The sequence below is a fragment of the Siphateles boraxobius genome, unplaced genomic scaffold, assembly GCF_051911475.1.
Source record: "Siphateles boraxobius isolate OS27281-9 unplaced genomic scaffold, OSU_SipBor_1 24, whole genome shotgun sequence".
NCBI lineage: Eukaryota > Metazoa > Chordata > Actinopteri > Cypriniformes > Leuciscidae > Siphateles > Siphateles boraxobius.
The window spans coordinates 18,689,062-18,706,386 of record NW_027508855.1 but is presented as its reverse complement, the minus strand read 5'-3'; the positions used below and the strand labels follow the sequence as shown (position 1 = coordinate 18,706,386).

At 41.5% G+C, this 17,325-nt stretch overlaps 1 protein-coding gene and 1 long non-coding RNA gene across 4 annotated transcripts in view; one reads left to right on the top strand and one right to left on the bottom strand.

Annotated features, from left to right (window-relative positions):
- LOC143749267 (uncharacterized) overlaps positions 1 to 17,325 on the bottom strand; it is a 118,564-nt gene that overhangs the window by 76,134 nt on the left and 25,105 nt on the right. For 2 of the 3 annotated variants that reach the window (XM_077241811.1, XM_077241812.1), the window contains exons 4-5: positions 4,078 to 4,251; positions 480 to 3,988 (exon numbers count right to left, since the gene is read on the bottom strand). In XM_077241811.1, the coding sequence (XP_077097926.1) occupies positions 480 to 3,454 (2,975 nt within the window). In that variant the 5' untranslated portion in view covers positions 3,455 to 3,988; positions 4,078 to 4,251. Of the gene's footprint in view, positions 1 to 479; positions 4,252 to 17,325 lie in introns of all 3 variants that reach the window. The other variant, XM_077241810.1, reaches the window with a different exon arrangement.
- On the top strand, positions 678 to 8,742 carry LOC143749281 (uncharacterized). Its single transcript, XR_013206908.1, has 4 exons — positions 678 to 836; positions 979 to 1,191; positions 4,235 to 4,260; positions 8,378 to 8,742. It is a non-coding gene; the product is annotated as an uncharacterized LOC143749281 (long non-coding RNA).

Sequence of the window (17,325 nt, the reverse complement as noted above, 5' to 3'; positions counted from 1 at the left end):
ATGCTGGGTACAATTAAGTTATTATCATCTCATACAACTATTTTGTAACTATTTTAAGTGTAACCATAACCATATTTTGTCATTAAACCTTTTCAATTACAAATAATGTGCTAACTAGTTTTGATTTGGTATTGACTTTGAAGTGCTACCTATTGCAATATTGTCACTCTATATAGCAACGCTCTCCCGCTTATTAAGCTATTGTAACTGTGCTTATTTCCATCGTTGGTATAAGTAGCTGTGGGTGGTAATAGAAAAGAAATATACAGTTTTCTTCCATCTTGCTGACAACGTTTCTTTAGTCATTCGGCAGTCGTGCAGACTGAAACCCTGCAGGAAATCCACCCTTACATGTCTCACTCATTTCTTCTTTCTACCGGCCACAAAAAATAAGATAATTTACCCAATTGATATTACCAACAATGTGCTTTGGCATTCACTGTTTTTCTTCTTACCAAGTTATTTTCTCGCGTACTCACCCGTCTCGCTCTGCCTCCTTCTTCTCCAGATCCTGAATGACGTCCAGTAAAACCTTGATGGTGTTCTGGCTGGTTTCCAACACCCCTTCCAGACTGTGCAGCTGAGACTGCAGAGCCCCAATGTCGTACAGAGGGCCGTTTGGGCCGAACAGTTTCTCTTTTGCCTTTGCCAGGTCTAGCTTACACATAGCCCCAGACATGAGCCCCCCCAGTAGCTCCTGCACCTGCCGCAGTGTGTCCGCTTGGCCCTCTGCTGGTCCAAGAGGGGCCTGGAGATTCGTCCCCGCAGCAGGAGGCAATTGATTTGCACTGGACTGAGATTCCGGGCAGAGGATCGCCCGTCTGCTGCTTAAACAGGTGGGTCTCACTGTAGCTCTTGCCTTAGTTTTGGGAGGGACAGGAGGTGGGGTTTCACCTGCCTGATGGTGAGTTCCTGCTTCAACAATTGGCTTCGCTACCCCAGTTTTCATTTTGCCCTTTTCTGTGTTGTTGCTCTCAGCTTTGGGGACAGGAGGCTTGCGGGGCTGTCCTGGAGTCGAGGTGCCCTCTTTGCGGGGGGTGTATGGAGGAGGAGGAGGAGGAGGTGGGGGAGGAAGCATGAACTCTCTCCTGTCTCGTCTGTCCTGAGTGTAGCAGAAGGCCTGAGGAGGAGGGTGACTCACCCCAGTGTTAGAGTACAGCAGAGCAGTCGGTGGAGGGCAGGCGTAAGGAGGTAAGGAATGCCTGAAATTAGCAGAGGGAAGCACAGTTTCTTGGGGTTTACTAGCATACATCATTGCCTCACGTGGACAGAGAATGGGTGACATATTTTGTGGGAATGATTTGGAGTGTCGTACTGTTTGATTTGGAGTCTTAAAGTGTTGCATGATTTGAGAGGGATTACTGCAAGACACTGCATTTTGCATGCTAGAATTGCAGTGTGGCAATATTCGGACTGAAAATGTACCTGGTGCCGGTTGTGTGGAAGGGCTGCAAATCAGAACTGGTATGGAAGGAGTCACATGGGTTGCCACATTTTTTTGATCCAAACTGCAATGTACTGCAGTTTGTTCAATAGGTATGGTGTGTGCTGCAATGGGGCCTTTGAAGTGTGAGACAGGGTGTGAAGCGGTGGCAGAGGTTGCCTCCGGAGTAAATGAATTGTGAGGGAGAGTTTGTGTAGGAATCTTATGAGATGCTGCAGGTCGTGTAGGAGAGCCAAATGTTGCTGGTTTGTCTTTGACACAATATGGTATAGACTGCACTGGAATTTTACAAGATGATGTGGGATGAACAGGTGTTGCGGTGTGTGTAGGTGATATAGGAGATTGCACTGTTTGTACAGGAAGGGTAGGGGTCCTAATCAATGGCTCATTCTGATTAGAAATCTCACAGCGTGGCAGCGACTGAATAGGAGTTACAGGGTGAGTTGGAGATATCACAGAGTACACAGGTTGATTTGAGGTGTTACCGCATGCCATGGGTTGTGTAGGAGTCTTCTGGCATGGCTGTGAGGGTGTGAACGTAGAGGCAACTGCAGGTGCTCCTTGAGAACAGGATGTTGTCTTGAAGCCAGCATTGCTGGAGCATGGAATGGTTTCCTCCAGCTTTTGGCAACAGGGTCCGGATTGAACAGGAGTTGTGGAATCTGTATATGAATCTGAAATGCATTTGAAATCAGGTATTGGGGGAGTCATACAATTTGACGTAGTCTGAAAAGCAGGTTTGCAACAACGCCCTGTAGATTCAGTAGGAGACATGCATGATTGCCCGTGTGTGGTGTCACTGGACATGACTTGTGCTGTGGTAGTGCACAAAGGCTCCAGTATAGTGGGGGGCAAAATTATGTTCTCTGTAGCAGCCTGTGGTGGGCAACATTGTGATGTTTCTTTGGGACATGTGGTTGGTGGAGGAGATGGTGCAGTATGAGATGGACAAGATGCAGGATCTACCTCGGCTGTTTGCAAAGAGGGTGTGTTGTCTTGGACAGTTTGGATTTTTGAATTACTGCTAGCTTCAGTCTGTGTGGAAGAGACACTACATTGCGTATTATGAACTGTTTTGGGTGTGGGGGAATGCTGTGGAGGCACGATATCTGACAAAGTTCTGTGTGCCACAGCTTTGGATGTGGGTTTCTTAGGTTGGTTAGAATGTTGATGGCTTCTGTGAACAGTTTTAGTTGGAGAAGTACAAGCAGGCTCATGTTTCCCAGGATCACTTGCTGCTCTGTTTAAGGATTTCCTCCTCCCTCTCCTTCTAGACTGTTTTTGTGGCGCAGGTTGTGTTGCTGTACCCACAGAGGCAGTTTGTTTATCCTCAGTTTTCTGGCACCTTGATTGCTCAGCGGGGGTACAATGTTGGACAGGACTCTTCCTTGATCTACAAGGTGGAATGTAGACCTGTGGGGTCAACTCATCTGAGGAGTCTTCGTCATCCCAGCCTCCCCCCAAGCTGTGACTGCGAGTTTGTGTGGCTGAGAGCGAGGGAGGCTTCTGCAAACTGGGTGAGGTTTGGATGGCTGTACTCCTGCATGGCTGAGTTGGCAGCGGCAGTGTGAGCGAACATGGATGCGTTGGGACCCAGCAGCGTCTGGTAGGCCCAGGGGTAAGTGGGTGTGGTGGTGCTCTCTTCAGAAATGCTGTCACAGCACCAATTGTCTTTTCCATGTCTCCACGGACCGCTCCCACCAGCGAGGGCCCATTTGTTAACTCTTTCTGCCAGTTTGGAAGCTCTGTTGGGCTCTTACTCCTCACCTTCTCATTTTTATCCTTAGACTCGTCATCATCCTCCAAATCTTTAAAGCGTACCTGCTGCGTGCGGTTTCGCCTGCGTTTAAGTCTGCTTTCAATATCTGGAGAGTTTCGGTTGAGGAGCACTGAGCGCACAGTCACGGTTGTGGGTGTTTTGTCTGGGTTGCCATTGCTGTGGTTGTGAACAGTTGGCAAATGGTTAGGCTCTTTGCTCACCATGTTATCCAAGAGTAGCTTATGGACCATAGATGTAAATTTTGACTGTGTAGGGTTTTTGTCTGCTTTCACAAGTCAAATGTGAATAAACAATTAATTAGATTAAAAATTCAGCTGTAGCACACAGTATATTTGACATTTGGCAAACTCTGAACATGATAAATGCTGCAATAACAAAAAATAAAAAATAAAATAAAATAGACCAGCCGATGGCAGCAGAGCATGTGACTGGTCCTTTCCTCAGGTCACATGACTGAGGGTTTCTGTTTAAGTCTTTGTGGTAATGCTGTCAGAGTAGGTCCTGGTTTTGGCACGAAGAGTCTTTATAAGCAAGTGTCTTTATATGCAAAAGAGGGACTGGTTGTATCCTGAGCTTCAGCCCCATTAGTCCACAGGGGCACTTAAAAACTCAATGAGCAACCTTTGTGAAACTCTCTTTGTGTAAGTCCTGAAGAGCATGAACCTTTGGCAGTGAAGGCTTGCGAGTATTTCACAGAAGTCTGCGTCATGGTTTCATAGCCAAGAGGAAAATCTCATGTCACATAGCTCTCACGGATGCTTGTCCTAAAAACATCAAGGCAAATAAAATGTTAATAGGATACAGTTTTCAGGGTGGCCAGTGAGAGGATATCCAGACACCTTTAATGCCCTACTTTCCAACTAAAAGCTTGTGTGCTCAGTCCTCGCTGGTGTAGCATATCTTGACAGGTCAGGACAGGGTAATGCATCTCTTTAAGTTGACTTTATCTCTCACATTTGTCCTTGAGTTTCTTTGCTTGTGTCGTTCACTTCATCGTTTTCTTTTGACAGGAACAGAACTGGAACATCTAAGCAAGGTAAAAACACAGAAAAATGACAAATAATTGAGTAATGTACCAAAATCGAGGTTTATATTTCTGAATCATGTTTTACTTTGTCAAACACATACACACACAATAAGTTTGTTCTAGCGTAAAACCGTAACTGAGGACATACAGAAGTACCTATGTAGGATTCCTCAAGTATAAAATTGCCTCAACAAAGCTAAGATTTCATAAGTTCTCTTCAATAATCAAGTCTTTGATATCCTTTCCTTTTCTGGTGAGGCAGTCTACGAAATAGTTTAGGGTCAAATGTATGACAACGGTAGATATTGAGAGTACTTTTAGCTTGTCTGTGGCTTTGGGGTTGGTGTTTAACTCAGTGGTGTCTCAGAGGGGGCAGACTACGAGATATTCAGAGGTAGAGACTGACAATGCTAATTAACTTGGCTTGTCTTTAAGCAACCCCCCTGGCACATGGAGGCACAAGCATGACAGCTGATCGCCTCAGGGAATTCTGAACACACTCTATCACACTGTCACTGTTACCAGGCACTGCATTCTGTCAGTGATCAGACAATCACAGTCCGCTGAGTCATGAAAGGATGTTAAATGTCTGTGTACGTGTCTTGTGGTACACGTATTTGCATCAGATGGGGAATCAGTCAGATTGAATCATAGCACAGAACATCTTACTCAACAAAACAACTACTAGTATGTCACAGCCCTCCACTATGATTTCTTGTATATGTCTTTTATCAAAACAGTTGTATAGCTTCAAGTGCTAATTAGCCTATGGCCATATTTTGAAAGAAATAGCTTCTTTCTGATTACAGGGTCATTCTTGTTATTCAGTACATTTTCATGTCACTGTAATATACAGTGTCTTAATCTACTTAAGTATTAAAATATTAAACGTTTAAACAAATTTCAAAAATGGAATTAGTTTCTTTATTTACATCCCGTTAACTTTCTTGTCATTGTGTAAGATATAATTAATGATACAAATAAGAAAGGCTGATAAACCCTAAATATTAATTGAAATGTTTCCTTACATTACAACACAAGCATACTATTTTGTAAAATTTAAAGGGTCAATTTACAGCAAAAAAGAAAGAAATACTCATTCCAATATTTTAAACACTGTCACTTGACCTTTATATCATTATCATAATAATGATATATAATGACACATAATGAACTGTGGAAATATGAAAAAAATTAAGTTTACTTAAATGTAACAGGTCAAATAAATATTGTGTCAAAAAAAGAGACATTTGTTTCTTATATTACTTTGGGTTCATTCATCACACTGAAATTAGGGTCAAGATGAGCACAATGCATTTTGGGAAACTGCTCTGTTGAATACTGAATATTTTGGCAAAAGTAGTTGGTCATTCAAGTATTAATGCATACAGAAAATGTGTTTATGCACAGTAAACATACTACTTACTGCAGAGACAGTCAAATGAATATGTAGTATGCTATTCTGAACATAGATAAAACCTAATTATCAAAACACAGAAGCAGTGCAAAAACAAATCATAACAAATAACAAATAACCATCTGCATTCCAAAACACACATTCAATGTTCAAGTCAAGCCAATTTTGCTTCTATAGCACTTTTCACAATACGCAATGTTTCAAAGTAGCTTTGCAGACAATCATGATGTTTTATTATATCTTAATATTGTCATACCTTATAGTGTGTCCTTCATACTTACTTTCAAATAATGCCAAAATGCCCTTGAGCACAGAGGTTCACAGGAAAAAGCATAAAGCACAAACTACCACCTTACACCTTTAGTTTTATGTAGGTAATCAAGCCATCATTGATTGCCTCTCACTCAGCTAAACTACAGGTTCCTCTTGAAATCTCTTACTGCAGCTCTTCAGGTTCAACTACCACTGGAGCCTCAGACAAAAGGCTAAACATGCTCCATTATTAACCTGTTATCTCCATGTAGCCCAAAGATCAATCTGGCTTGGTACAGCTTAGCAATTGTAAAGTAATATAGCTCAATAATTGGGGGCTTGTACAGAACAGACAGAACAGAATAAATGAACAACAGCTGCAGTGTCAAATTAGGTGAATCCATGAACTTTGTTAAATTGAATGCTTTCAAATGTGTAATTAATCTTAAAATTAATATCTGCACCCAAATTTCAAAAAGTTTAACTGACTGTAAAAAGACTATAGCTATAGCAACCTTTGCAGAAATTTGAGAATGCAACACATTTTAAAATGCAATGATGCATGAAATCAAGCTTGGGTAGCTAAAAGCATCTGCCTTCACAAACTTGCTTAAAAGGGTCATGATTTGAGATATCATATTTTCCTTGATCTTTTGAAAGTTTCGTAATTTAAGACGTCCTCGTTAGTCCAAAAACAGCTTTTATTGAAACCAAGCTCCGAAAACTACTCGTTTCGGATTTTGTCACATTATGACCTAATAGTGGGGCGAAAGACCACCTCTGCAGAATCAGATCAACGCCTACTTCTACATCATCGCGTCTTTGGAGAGAAACAGGATCACTGGACTAAAAATAACATTACCTTCCAAAGGATCCTAATGCTAGGAAAATGGCTATATATTTTCAACTATGTGAATGTCTCATTGGAGAATTGTTTGTTTGTTCGGCAAATCATGTCTACAAAATGATTACAGTGGCTCAATCTTCAGTTTTTTGTGCGCAAAAAAAACAAAAAAAGCGACGAGAATACTTTTTGTGCGTAAAACTCCCCAAAAATAACGACTTTATTTCAACTATTCATTTCCTTCTCTCTGGGCCTCAAGTCAGTTCACTAGTGTAATAGCGTAAGGGCTTCTATTGTTGTACGTCACACGTAGGCTCACTATTGGCCGACGCTGGTCGTGTGTGAAACACAGAAACACTACGCTGTTACACTAGTGAACTCACTCGAAGCCCACGGAATAGTCTAAATGAAGTTGTTATTTTTGGGGGGTTTTATGCACAAAAAGTATTCTCATCGCTTGATAAACTTAAGATTGACCCACAGTAGTCACTTGGACTATTTTAACGATGTCTTTAATACGTTTTCGGGGAACAAGTTTCAATCCCTTAGAAGCCTATGGAGGAGTGATCCAGCGCTCAGATTTAATCAAAAATATCTTTGTGGCGAGCAGGAGGAGGCCGAGGGACGTGAGAGAACGGCGCGAGGCCGGTGGTGTGATTGTTAATGAATGACACCTGCGAGACGCACCGGTCTCGATCTCCACAGTCGTCACTCCTCCTTTATGCTTCCGCTCCTCCATGAGAGATGCGAGACCCGTGCGTCTCACAGGTGTCATTCATTAACAATCACACCACCGGCCTCGCGCCGTTCTCTCACGTCCCTCGGCCTCGTCCTGCTCGCCACAATCTTAATTTGTGTTTCCGAAGATGAACGAAAGTCTCATGGGGTTGGAACAACATGAGGGTGAGTAATTACTGACAGAATTTTCATTTGTGGGTGAACTATCCCTTTAAGTAGAATGGTTTAGAACGCAGCTCATACAACAGCATTGTAAATCGATCTGTTTTATAAAAGTCAAAAGCAAAACGAGTGTTCGATCTCGACTGAACTCAGTAAAAGAGTGTCACCTTCTTTAGCTGCTCCCTTCTGTTTTATGTAGTTCTGCTTTGCTTCTGCAAATGATGAAATGTTACGCTCAGTTCAATGCCAGTGGCGGATTCGTGCCCTATCCGGAAGTTCAAATGCTCCCATGTGTGATTCATCCTGGCGCAGACGCCAGATTTAGAAATGTTCTTTTGCATGTCGGGTAAATAATACTTGCTGTTATGCATTTAGTTTAGTCACATTACAATACACCGTTCAAGCTTTACACTTCCATCAAAACCATTTAGTAGTTGTTCACAGCAACCACAAAAAAAATCAGGCAGTGTTTCATGTGGGTGTATTAGCATTTATAATGTGCTCACTCTGTGTAAATAAGTTATGAATACATTTGAATATGTATTTGCAGCTTTGACTCGCATGCTTTGTGACAGCTTCACTGAGCCACACACCTGGACACATTAACTGTTGCCTGCCACGGCCACACGCAAGGTAACTTTAAGAACAAAATTACAGCCAAACATTTCACACTTGATATTATTAATTGTTTTTCATTTCATTTCCCAAATCAGGCCAGCAGAATTTCTTCGGAGATGAGAGATGAGAGATTACAGGAAGGTGAAAACGTAATCAAGCGACTGAAATGAAGAGCAGAATGGATTACTCGCTGTCCTTTTGCTCTCCTGGAACTGCCCTCAATTATCCTGCAAGTCTGGAAGTTGTTCCCCAGAAGAGAAGTCAATTATTTAATGAAGCCCTAAATTGGATGAATCATTTGCATAACCAGAACATTTAATTAGGAAACACTTGGTTGTTTTTTGAGAAGAAGTGTGGGATTCTGAATTAAAATTCAGAGGGCAGGTGTAATCGTGGGATTGCGGTCCACTGGGAATGTAGTGTTTGCAGTTCATCATTGTTCATTCATAAAGGACAAAAAGAGGGATGTGTTCTTTAATGTTGTATTCACTTTGAGATTTTATTAAAAGATTATTTTTACTAATGAATCGTTCCCTGTAAAAGCTCTAGTCGAAAACAACTCGTTTTCCCTGAGGATGCCACGTAAACTCTATTTTTCACATGCGTACTTTGTGATTTTAATCTTGTCCGAAACAAACAAGTTTTTACTGAAAGTTCTCAAAAATGACCTTCTGTTTTGGGCACCTCTGAGAAATCTAAACCTGTCAGAATAGAAATTATGTTGGAATAATATTTATTTATTTTTACAATGCTTCTCTTTTATTTTGACTTTCGTAGAATACTGTAGTTAAGGCTAAATTTACTGTTGCACTGATTTATGTACTTTCATTATGGAATTAGACATACTTCCATCAAATAATCCTGTGAAACTTTAATAATAATAAGAAGAAGAAATGTTTCTTGAGCAGCAAATCATCATATTAGAATGATTTCTGAAGGATCATGTGACACTGAAGACTGGAGTAATGATGCTGAAAATTCAGCTTTGATCACAGGAATAAATGACATTACAAATTATATTCAAATAATAAAATAAAAAAAATCAATATGTAATAATATTTCAAGATTTTAATCAAATAAATACAGCCTCGGTGAGCATAAAAGACTAAAAACCATTAAAGTCTTACTGAACCCAAACTTTTGAATGATAGTATGCACACATCTATATTAAGGCATCCCATAACATCTAAATCCTGAATCTCATATTAATCCTAAATACAAAGATCCCAATTCCCTTCCAAACAGTAGTATATGAAATGACAGACATCCTATGTTAATAACTATAATTCATATGTCATTTAGAAAACCAATCCCATCCAAACAGCTTTTCTGTCACAAACCGTCGGTTCTAAATAGGTACATTTCAAATGAATTTTCAAATCCAATGTCAGCCCTAAGTAAATGAGAGCTGAGACGGCATATGTTGCTGTCTTTCTACGTAAAGCCAAACGCTCTCGGACAGCTTTATTAAGAAAGAAGCGAGACAATCAAGCGATCTTGACACGGCTGTCTCAGAGTAGGTCGCTGGATCTAGCCATGTCTCTGGAAATATTAAGCTACATTGCACATTTATTTTGGGAAAGGACACCCGGGAGGGTCTGTCTTCTTAATTTAGGTACTTCTTTCTTAATTTATATATTTATTTACCTGCTTTTTTTCCCTGCAGGAAACATCTTTTTCATGGTTACACCCCCGTTGGTCACGGAGAAGGCTTGATTATTAGGATTACTGATGATTACTGTGATGCACGACAGGGGTTTGGGAGGAGAGCTGCAGCCTTCGGGCACTTCTGTTCCACTACCACAACCTCCTCCTCATCCTCATCCTCATCTTCATCCTGTGGCACATCACAGCATTGATGTGATTGGCTGTGACACGCCAAGGCCTCTGGATGTGATGTGAATCAACAGAGCACCCGCGACAAAGCAGGAAACGCTGCCGTTCAGAACGGTCTCCGTTACCGAATGTCTCAGCATACGCCATCAACAAAGCAAGGCTGTTTTCTCTGAGGAGTGCATCCACAAAGAAAATAAACTGTATACTATATGTATATATATATATATATATATATATATATATATATATATATATATATATATATATATATATATATATATATACACACACGTACACAGTGCCTAGCATAAGGTAACACACTCATGCTAAAGTTGACTAAAAAGAGGAATTAAAAATCATCTTTTGGAAATTGATCTTAATGCCTTAATTTAAAAAATGAGGAAAAAAAAATCGACCTTTAAGGACACCAATTTTCTTTGTGAATGAATAATGTATCGTAAATAAATAAATGTTGTTCCTTAAAATACAGGTTGCATAAGTCAGGACACCCCTATGTTAAATTCCCATAGAGTCAGGCAGATTTTTATTTTTAAAGGCCAGTTATTTCATGGATCCAGGATAATATGCATCCTGATAAAGTTCCCTTGGCCTTTGGAATTAAAATATCCCACATCATCACATTCCTTTCACCATACCTAGAGATTGGCATGGGGTACTTTCCATAAGATCATCTCTCAATGCAAATCAAATCAGCTATTAGCCTAACTGAAATAACACCATGCCAATTTCCAAAAGATGATTTTTTATTCCTCTTTTTAGTCAACTTTAGCATGGGTGTGTTCACTTATGCTATCCACTGTGTGTGTGTGTGTGTGTGTGTATATATATATATATATATATATACACACACACACACACACACACACACACACACACACACACACACACACACAAAAAAATGCTGGGTTGTTTCGATTTTAAATTTTAAACTACATTTTTAACCCAACATTTGGATATGATAGATAGATACATGCTTTTGTGCCTCTTTGCTTTTCAGAGCCATTTTCCCTGAGGATGCCACGTAAACTCACAGACATAGGCCACCTTGTGATTGTAATCCTGTCCAAATCCAAACAAGTTTTTCCTCACACAAAAACTAAAACTTCTCAAAATTACCTTGTGTTTTGGGCTCCTCTGAGAAATCGAATCGTGACATTATTATTTGGGACTGTGCGGGTTTTTTATCGCCCCGTCCGCTCTGAAAATAAATGAAAGTTGCAACTCTGTGCCTGTGACGTTTAATACAGTATTATATTGTTATATATACAAATACACACAAAAACAATAATACTGTGAAATATCATTACAATTTAACATAATTGTTTTCAATTGTAATATGTAATTTATTCCTGTGATCAAAGCTGAATTTTCAGCATCATTACTCCAGTCTTCAGTGTCACATGATCCTTCAGAAATCATTCTGATTTGCTGCTCAAGAAACAGTTCTGATTATTATCAATGTTGAAAACATTTGTGCTGCTTAATATTTTTGTGGAAACCATGATAAAAAAAATACTCAGGATTCTTTGATGAATAGAAAGTTCAAAAGAACAGCATTTATTTGTAATAGGATTCTTTTGTACCATTATACATGTACTGCCTCTTTTGATCAATTTAATACTGTTATTCAGCAGGGATTTATTAATTTCTTCTTTTAAAAAAAATGCATACTGACCTCAGACTTTTGAACGGTAATGTATAGTGCATTATAGTAATATTATAACAATTGTAAGTTTTAATGGTGTTTCATATGCTTTTATCCTGGAAACCATGCAAACATCAAATAAAACATGAATTTACATCAGAATAAAAAAAAAAATTCAGAGAGGGGGCTTTAGTCCACCACACAGCACTGTAACAAAGCCATGTTGTTCTTTTAAACTAACATTGTTAACTCATTGAGCCCACCTACACTGCGTGGGCGCGCTGCAAACTCTCAAAAGCACCTTGCCTCTAAACTACTAATGAAAAATAACTTTATCATCAGAGTTTATGATATATGATACAACTGTGCATCTTGTTCCCTCATTAGCGTCATAAGCGCTGATGCTCAGACTCCCTGACGTACTTATTCTGCTGTGCAGATAATTCTACATTATTAGGTGAGGGAGAACACGAGCCACCCTGGTGTTTGTAGCGGAGGATTGGATCATAACCTGCTGTCTCAGGCTGATTCTGCGGCCCGGAGCCAAGCATCCTTCAGGTCTTCTGAACATATGAGTGTTTGTTTGTGTAGCATCCGATTGTTCTATTCTATCCGGTCTCTTGTCGAGAAAAACACTGCGCCACTGCATTCAGGTTGACTTTTCAATTCAATTTCAATTTCATGTGCTTTGGTGGAATGATAAAACTGCACATTGCCAAAGTATCACGAAAGCTGTGAACAATTAAAGGTGCAAAATAAAAAAGAGGTAAGTTAAAATTAAATTAAACAATTAAATAAATAATACAATTAAATGAAACTATAAAAAAAATGTTTTTAAATAATAATAAAATGGCACACCTCTACACGACAAATTCAAGGTATCATTCACGAATGGTGTGGGGCAAGTTAAGTGCTTTAAAAGTTACGAAAATCGGCCAACCCTTAATATGGGCCTAGGCAAGTGACACTAATAAAAATAATGAAAAATAACAATGTACTAACAATGTAAAAAAAATTCTGTACTACATTTCTGCACTCCAAACAGAGGGTTAAATAAATAAATATTTCCACAAATATTTGCCAATTATATGCTGCTTGCAAATAGCATGTTTTATCAGAATACTGGTACTTTGGAATGATAAATAAATGACATACCGATAACACAAAATAACAGATGATAACAGTGAAGAGTTTACTTAATTTAACAAAAGGAATAAATTAGGGAAGTAACATTGATTAAACAATAGTAGTTAAGAAAAAACCTAAGATAAAACTAAGAACTGAAGGTCAGTACTGTCTCCTTTTCTGTCTTTTATTTCCATAATTTATGTTGCTTTCCATCACAGATCCCATCTCTTTTGTACTCCCTCACTCTCTTTCCTCCAACACTCCCAATGCTTTCTTTTCTACTCACATATTCTCTCTCCCTCTCTCTCTCTCCCTGTCTCCCTCTCTCCCTCTCCCTCTCTCTCTCTCTCTCTCTCTCTCTCTCTCTCTCCCTCTCTCTCTCAGTCTGTGTGGACAGAGATTTACAGTGACAGTTTAATGAATCCAGCATTTCTTAATGCTCAGTGTGTCCTAGTGGCAGGAACGCTGACCCCCCTCAACCCCCCTCAGTCTTCCATGTGCATGTTGCGCTTCATATGCAGTTGGGCTGGGAAGCATCTAAATGAATCATAACTCAAACATATCAATGTTATTAAAGACTTCCCAAGCGTCCCCTGAGCTCTTTGAGCAAGTAATGCTCAATAATCGTGTAGCTTTTAAATTTAAGTCGTAGCTAAATTGCCTTACTTACAAAAACAGCACCCAAAAAATATGAAGACTATCCTTACATGGCATTACGTGTGTAATCTGTATACAGTATATATATAATATATATATATATAGATATATATATATATATATATATATATATATATATATATAATATATATATATATATATATATATATATATATATATATATATATAGATATAGATTTATATATATAGATATATACTTCTTATGCTGTCCATCGATTTCGAAGATGACGTCACTTCTAGGATGCATTATTGGAGTGTTGGTGCAACCGCTGCTGACGGCGGTGCCATTGAAGGTGACTGTGAAGCCCAATCAGAGAGCCACATGTCCTACTGCAGTAATGACAAGTGAATGCTGATTCTGGGTGTGGATATAATTGTGGCTGTGCGCGTTTAAGTCTGCGCTGATGTAGCTCGGTTCTATGTTGAGCACGCTTTAATTCGATCTGTTGGGCCCCCAGATCACATGCAGAACTCCATGCCTGACGGTTGGCAGCTTTTGTTTCCAGAACTCCAGGGCTGATGCCACAGCTTTTCAGGGTCTCCTTGAGATGATCCTTGTATCGACGCTTCTGACCCCCAGGTCTCCTGTTGGCTGCATGTATCCGTCCAAAGAGGACTTGCCGGGGAAGGCGGTGGGAGGGCATGCGGATAACGTGTCCGATCCATCACAGTTGCCGCTTAGCAAGGATTGCTTCCATGCAGCTGGAGTTGGTGCGCTGGAGGATGTCCGTGTGGGAGATTTTGTCTTTCCATGTGACACCTAGTATACGCTGCAAACATCTGATATGAAAACCCTCAAGACACCGAATATGCCTGCGGTAGGGAGTCCATGCTTCTGCACCAAACAGTAGGGTGGAAACGCAGACTGCCTGGTAAACGGCCGCTTTGGTGAAAGTACGGAGATCTTTATTACCAAAGACTCGAGCTCGAAGTCTGCCAAAGGCAGAGGAGGCGAGATTAATGCGTGCCTGGATCTCGCTGTCTATGAGGCAGGTGGGTGTTAAAATGCTTCCAAGGTAGCTGAAGTGCTGAACAACCTTTACTGGTGAACCATGAATATAGAATTCAGGGGGTGTGGAGGTAGGGACCATGGTCTGTACAATGATCTCTGTCTTTTGAATGTTAACTTGTAAGCCACAAGCTTGATAGACTGCGCATACAACATCAAGGGTGTGCTGCATTGCGGTAGGAGTGTGGGCTAGGAGGGCACAGTCATCGGCATATTGCAGTTCATGAATTGTGAGAGTAGTGCACTTGGTGATGGCTTGCAGGCGGCGAAGGTCAAAGAGGTTCCTGTCCAGACGAAACTGCAGGCAAACACCCTCATCGGGGCTGAGGGAATTGCGGGAGAGGAGGGTGACTGCTGCCAGGAAGAGGTTGAAGATCACTGGCGCCAGTACACACCCCTGTTTCACTCCTACCTGCACAGGAAAGGAGGGAGATTGAGATGTACCCACAGTCACACAAGCCTGCATGTCAAAATGAAACTGTTGTAGAATGTACAGAAATCTTGGTGGGACCCCAAACTTCTCCAGAATGACCCAGAGGACTTGACGGTCAATGGTGTCAAAAGCCTTTGCCAGGTCGATGAAGGCAATGAACAGGTCTTTGTTTTGTTCTCTGGCCTTCTCTTGCATGTGGCGCAGGACAAAGATCATGTCGGAGGTGGAGCGATCCTTCCTGAAGCCGCACTGTGACTCAGGAAGGATCCTTTCTGTGATGCTCTTGGTAAGACGGGACAGCATGACCCTCGTTAATACTTTCCCTGCCACAGAGAGCAGGGATATGCCACGACTGTTACCACAGATGGACTTGTCACCTTTTTTCTTGTGAATGGTAACAATGTGTGAGTCTTTCCAGCCTTGAGGAACAGTTTTTTGTGCCCATACTATCTGGATAAGTTGGTGGAGGGTTTTGGTGAGCAGGTACCCGCCTTTCTTTAGAGCTTCTGCAGGGATTCCATCAGGACCAGCAGACTTATTGTCCTTGAGGCTTCGTACTGATGTGAGGACTTCTGAGAACTCGGGTGGGTCATCAAGCTCATGTACAAGTGGAAGCATTGGGAGGCGCTGCAGGACAGTGGGGTCGGTCGGATTATTTTGATTGAGAAGGGTGTTAAAATGCTCAGCCCAATGCACAAGAATTTCTTGTTTGTCCTTATGCAGAACTGTACCATCTGCAGATCTGATAGGGGTGATTCTACGTTTTTGGGGTCCATATAGTGATTTTATTGCATCGTAGAAGGCTTGAGAGTTGTTGGTGTCCGCATAGCCTTGGATTTCATGGGCTTTCCTAAGCCACCAATCATTCTCCATTATGCGAAGCCGGCGTTGCACCTCAGCACGGATATTACTCCAGTGTGAGCGCAAAGAGGGAGATTGTGGATTGGAGAGGTGAGCACTGAAGGCTTTACGCTTCTCCTCCAGAAGGACCAATATTTCGGGGCAGCTATCGTCAAACCAGTCCTGGTGACGCTTAGAAGTGAAACCAATTGTGTCAGTAGCGGCTTGTTGTATGGCTGAGCTAAAATTAGCCCATACGCTTTCCGCTGTATTGTGTAGGGGATGAATGAAAACAGAGGAAAGGTTATTAGCCAAGCAGCGACGGTACGTAGCAATGACATCAGGGGATTTTAGGGCTCGGAAGTTGAGCCGCCTTGAGGGTTGATGCCTAGTGTGTTGGGGTCGGACCTTTAGGTGTATCTTGGATCTGATCAGCCGATGATCTGTCCAGCACTCCGCACCACGCATTGCTCGGGTAATGGAGATTTCATGTAGATCTTGTTGCCGGGTAATTATGTAGTCGAGTAGGTGCCAGTGTTTGGATCTGGGGTGCATCCATGATGCTTTATATTTGTTTTTCATTTGGAAAATTGTGTTGGTTATGACCAGTTTGTGCTCAGAGCAGAGGGAAAGGAGTCGCAGACCATTCCTGTTTATGTTGCCTAATCCATGTTTCCCAATTACCCCAGACCAGAGCATGTTGTTGGAGCCTACTCTGGCATTGAAGTCTCCCATAAGCACAAGTTTATCAGTGTGAGGAATTTTAAGGAGAGCTGCGTCGAGAGACTCGTAGAAGACATCTTTGATGCTTTCTTCAGCATCCAGAGTTGGCGCATAAGCACTTAGCAATGTTGCATAGCGACCCTTTGCAAGAGGAATGCGCCAAGTCATCAGCCGCTCACTGATTCCCACAGGAGACTCTGGAATGTTCAGGAGCAGTCTGCTCTTGATAGCAAAACCTACTCCATGTATACGGCGGGTATCTTCTGGAAGACCCTTCCAGAAGAAGTTGTATCCTTGCCCGACTTCTATTAGGGAGTCCTCTCCTGCGAGCCGGGTCTCACTCAAAGCTGCAATGTCAATATTGTACTTTTTAAGCTCGCTCGCAACCAGGGCAGTGCGTCTGCGGGGTCTGTCAGTTCCAATCTTCACATCAAGAAGTGTGCGTACGTTCCATGTAGCCAGGTTTAGTAGTTTAGAACTATATTTATATTTTCGACCGCGTAATGGGATGCCTTGGCGACTGCGGTGGGCCGCCCAGGAGTGTAGGGAACAGGCAATGTTTGGGTCACCTTTTCTAGACCCTCCCCCCGGCAGGGAGTGAGCAGTGCGGACCCTAAAGAGGGCTGCTCAGTCGCACAAGAAGCTGCCGAAGGTGGACGCTGTTCCAACCCGTCCACGCAGCGACCATCACGTTTGTGCCGCCTCCGTGCAGGGCTCAGGCTAGAGGCTG